The sequence below is a fragment of the Conger conger genome, chromosome 12 (genome assembly GCF_963514075.1).
Source record: "Conger conger chromosome 12, fConCon1.1, whole genome shotgun sequence".
In the NCBI taxonomy this organism is placed as follows: domain Eukaryota; kingdom Metazoa; phylum Chordata; class Actinopteri; order Anguilliformes; family Congridae; genus Conger; species Conger conger.
In genome coordinates, this window is record NC_083771.1 from 19,373,104 (window position 1) to 19,378,214 (window position 5,111).

Genomic DNA, 5,111 nt, shown 5'->3' on the forward strand with positions numbered 1-5,111 from the left:
AGTTAAAAGTTGTTTTCTTGTGATCACAATTTATTTTTTTAAGTTGCTTTCTCATCATCATGAAATAACCTCTACCATTTCAATGCACAGTGATTGTGCGTGATACACTGCGCATAGCATATGCTACACAACCTTCGATGGATGAACGCATTTAATTGTACTTTGACCAGCGACTGACTCGATTAGAAACCAAAGAAAAAGACTTGAGATAACAGGAGTTTTTTTGTGGTCCCCTTCAATTAAGATCACAGCGTACTTATCTCAGGATCTCAACATAACTAAAGTTGTTTTCTCATGATTACATTACATTATAGGCAATTTATTAATATCATGACCTCGGCATAGCAACCTCGACCTTTGCTCTCATGATCATGAGAGAACATCTGACTCCTACTGGCCTAAACCAGCATAACAGGACCCAAACATATTACATGGCTTCCTCAGACTTCCATACTAACGGAAAAAAAAAAATAGAATTATTACTTTCAAGGAGAACATTTGTGTTAACAAATGTGTTAATGATGGTATGATGCTGACAGTGGAAGCAGTCTACAAATGTAAATGCAATTTTTTAACATTTCCATTTTTACAAGTTGAAAACGGGCAGAGAATAGTTTTTTTCCAGATTGTTACTCAACTATTTCATTAGCATGCCAGCTATATCTGCCAGTTGCTAATGTAAGTTACATATCTACAGTAGAGTAAGGTAGGTAGCATTAATAATCAGAAAATAACAAGATTTTGCTTTATCTAGACAGTGATGGATGGATGACAGGGCAATGCAAAAAAAAGTTTAAAAAAAAAAAAAAGTCATGTACATACAGAACTGGAATACATGGGTATTTACACATTAAAAATGATTGTTTAAGATCAACTAATACTCACACATACAGGAAACACAACATAACAAAAACACAGTCCAGTAATAAGAAAGAGCTATATGGTCAGTGAGAGTTATATAGTTATATTGTTCATTGGATTGGGGATTTCTTTGTACCATTCTGTACGTACACGAGGGCTTGTGAGTTTGTGAGAGTTCCTGGTGATCGGTGTGAGTTCTCTGTATGGTGTATGGTGGATAACTCAAGCCTGCTCTTGTCCTTGAACTCGTTGTGGTCTCTCAGCGTGTCTCACCAGCGCTGGCCAAATCCAACAAACGGCCAGGCTGCAGAGGCTGGGAGGCTGTGACTGGGGCCGTCCCGCAGTGTGCGGAGCCACCCTGGCTCCAGGAAGTCAGCGTAGGCTCAGATGTGGCAGGTCAGGCCGTCCCTGTCGGCCATTAGAGAATATAACCGCAATGACTCATAAGACACGTTTTATGTTGTAAGCCAGCGTGTGGGGAAAACATTCAGTGCACCTTTACTGCTTCCAGCCCACTTCCATTCCACCAAGCTGTAGTCCAGCTTCCAAACCTGTCTCTGGATGCCTCCACAGAAACATGGCACAGTAGAATAGGTTTTAACAGAACTGGGAACATGCTAATGTTATGATTGGCATTTTCATCTAATGTGGTGCCTAACATGGATATAAGAGTTAGGGGACGTGCCAGAAGGGTCAACTGATTATCAGAGAGTCTTGTGGATAACTATTAAATTTGAATATGAAGAGGCTAAACCCACTTGCAGCAGGAGGACCTACATAAGCAGAACTAAGACTGCAGAAAATGTGTAACAGGAGAGGCAGTCTCCCCGCAAGGCTAGCTAGGTAGCAGTGCTATCATCACACAACATGGAACAATCTTTGTTGTGGCTGAGTTAGGCTGTTCTTATATCAGAAACATCAATTCAAAATAATCTGGACAATGGATGGTATGAAGTGATTAGTTAACCAAGTTTCACACTGGTTTGAGTAGAGTACAAACAAAATAACAAGCAATGTTAAAGAATCGAAGTTATATAGTTCAACAGTTTCCAAAAAAATTCCTGAACCCATCTCAATACAAATAAAAAAAATATTTGATTGCATTTTACATCAACATCCATACGATAAGGCCAACCTCAAGCCCAGATTCATCAAACCAAAGAAGGTGCATGGCCGGCGACTTTTCCAGGTTGACCATAACAACATTTCTAGGATGTCTTTTCCTGGCACATTCGCACCCAGTCCTCATCATCAGAATCCCTTAGACATGATTGTGTCATCTCAATAACTATACACACCTTCAACAAACAAATAGATAATGGCAAAACAAAGGTCCAATCCTTGAATATGAACGAATGTACAGATCTATTAATACAAGGACAAGCAGTAAGGGAATTTCTTTGTGTTTTGAGGCTGTAGAAGATATGTTTAAAGTTTTGATGTATCTAATAAACACTGGATTAGAATATACCAGTATTGTGACTTGCAATGACATTAATGTAATGAACAACATCCAGTCATTTTCTGCTATGTAAAATCACTAGGCCCCAATTTGAAAGATAAATTAAGATTCTTACAAAACAGGCCGTGAAGAATTCAGATGGGCCATGTCCAAGAGTAACCAGAAGCCCTCTGAGTACACAACATCTGATGTCAGTGGTGTCTGAGTGTGGGATGTGGGGAAGAAGGTCATTACCGACACCAGCACTGTACTTGTTACAATACGTTCACTGCAAATCTACTCATCTTTATCTTTAACAATATCTGAGGCATGTAGATTAAGATCTGAGACAAGAGCTGGTAGTCTAACCCAGCTGATGTCTTCATCAGAACGTATCTGATTTCCTGTGAGGAGAGCAGGCCAACGTTGAACCATCAGGCCAATGGCTGGCTCATAGTTCACCACTTCATTTAATCAGACAGAAAACATCAGATCCATCTTCTGCTGATTACCTCTTCTTCATTTCCTGCACCATGATCTCTCCAGCACCTTCAAGGATGGGGACATCCTGACCCTCTGGAAAGTCAGATATTGCACTGCAAAAAAGCTTAAGTCTTAAGTGTTTTAGTCTTGTAATGAGTCTTAAAGTCTTTTTTTATCTCAAGTAGAAAATATTACTTTTCCCCATTGGCAGATCTTGAAATGAATCAAACCGTCTCACCTCTTGGGTAATATGTCTTCGGCTTCTGTCTCACATCTTTGGCAATATGTTTTGTCTTCAATAGCAAAATAATAAATAGTAATAAGATTATAAGAATATAATGAAATTATGAGAATTATAAGAAGTACTTGGTGGCATTTATTTATGTTTTAGTATGACTTCTTCTGTCTTGGGTGTCTTGATATTTTTGCCTGATGGAACATCATAGGAAGACTGTTCTTTTGTCCCTGTATGAAATATTTACTGTGATCTAATCTAAGAGTGATCCAGGGTTATTGTCATTGTGGTTATTTTGTGAAATGACTTGTGACTAATTTCTCACATTGACCATACCATTTACACCATGTTGCTCCAGTGAAACAATGTCTTGAATAACCATGTAACTACACTCTCTCACAGCAGTGTTGCACAAGAGAGACAAATGAACAAGAGTTGAGCATGGATCTAAATTTTAATCGTATGTAAGCTAGTACCCAGCACACTGCAGATTGACTATCTCAAAAACATCCACAAGGCCAAGAGCAATCATAAACACAGTTTGAAATACTTCAAAGTATAATTGAACCATCTTGGTGAGTAGTCCACACATCTGGGATAAGTACTTATTTTGAAATAGCTTTCTCCAAAATATCTATCTTGTTTAACATTTTCTGTAGCGTTTATTAGACATGTGGAGGAGGGGCATGGTGACAAAGTCAGGTGCAGGGGAGGGGAGCAGTTAAGTTAGCCCGCAGTCATTGATGTGTGTAACCATGTAATTACAAAGAATCTTTATTTGCTCTGGCAATGAAATCACGGAGGAGAGAGGCTTGTTTGCATTCTGGCCAGAGAAGTACTGTCTGCTGGTGGCCTGTATGCCTGTTGCTTTAAAGTCTGTGAAATAAAACCACAGTGCCTTAAAATAACTGTGTTTTCTTGGTCCATTCAACACCATAACAACATCCCGCATTACAATATACAGTACAACTGTTTTCTTGTCTTTTTCAACCTCATATTCTGCTAGCATTGCCAGGTGAAACTCTCTTGACACTTACTGTATGATACTCTCTTGTTTGTGGTTGCTAATCCACAAAATGTGTTGATCATCACATTATTCTCTGAATCTGTACTAACCACTTCTCTCACAACTGAATAACTCTATATTGCCTCTATATTAGCTTCTATTTTAAGAATTGACAGTTGAGTTGAAAACGTTGTGCAGTGCTATTTGGTACCTGAAGGATAGTTCACATTTTTAAATAAAGGGAGTTGTGCTACAGTTTTCACCCAAGATCTTCATCAGTAGATCATTCAAAGAAGTGAAACTCCTGCTTTAGCAGGACACTATTTGCATTATCTTCTTCATTGCTACAATACAAGCTCTTTCTGACTTGAGCATCTTCAGAATTTGGTTTCTGTTGTCTTTGCTTTTGCGTGCCTTGAATGTTGAGGACACACGGCTTTGAAAGCAACACCATTTATACGGACAGCAAACCCCGTGATTTATTCTCAGCTGTGCCCCCCACAGGGGAGTGAAAATTCAGTTGCAGAGCATAATTCACATAACTGACTGTGCAATTGTACCTGAATGTATTTTCCAAAGTTTTCATTTTGTGCCTTGAAGTGAAAACAATATAAATTTACTTTAAGAGCATTGAGGAACATAATGTGCACAAACATTCCCACTGCAGGAAAATAAATGGTGCAGATCTTAAGATCATCTTTGACCTATAATGTTTTGATAACGATCCTCTTTTTCTCCAGATTCGTAGCTCAAATGCATTAAATATTTTATATATATAATGTATACAGTGCTTCAATAAAACTCCGGTCCTTGCATATCCTTTGTGTGAAAGTTTTATTCCATTGAAAACACGTGACATTTTGTACAAGGGTGTGATTAGGACATTTATACATGAGAAAGTTTATCGGTCTGCTATACTTCTTCTTTGGTTGCTGGCTTATAAACTACATTCTGTCTTGCGTCTTTCCTGAGCCTGCAGAAACACACAGAAACAAATTCATTCTTTACACAACTGAGATTAGAACTGTAATGTTTCTGCTTTCTGTCTGTTAGTTTATTTTGTATTTTTGCAAATGTATATTCAT

The 5,111-nt window shown here is 38.3% G+C and overlaps 1 protein-coding gene across 1 annotated transcript in view; it reads right to left on the reverse strand.

Annotated features, from left to right (window-relative positions):
- Window positions 1-4,880: 4,880 nt before the first annotated feature.
- The window catches only part of ca9 (carbonic anhydrase IX), a 22,505-nt gene continuing 22,274 nt past the window's right edge, over window positions 4,881-5,111 (reverse strand). The window contains exon 12 of the mRNA XM_061215846.1: window positions 4,881-4,999. Within this exon, the coding sequence (XP_061071830.1) occupies window positions 4,939-4,999 (61 nt within the window). The 3' untranslated portion in view covers window positions 4,881-4,938. The remainder of the gene's footprint in view (window positions 5,000-5,111) is intronic.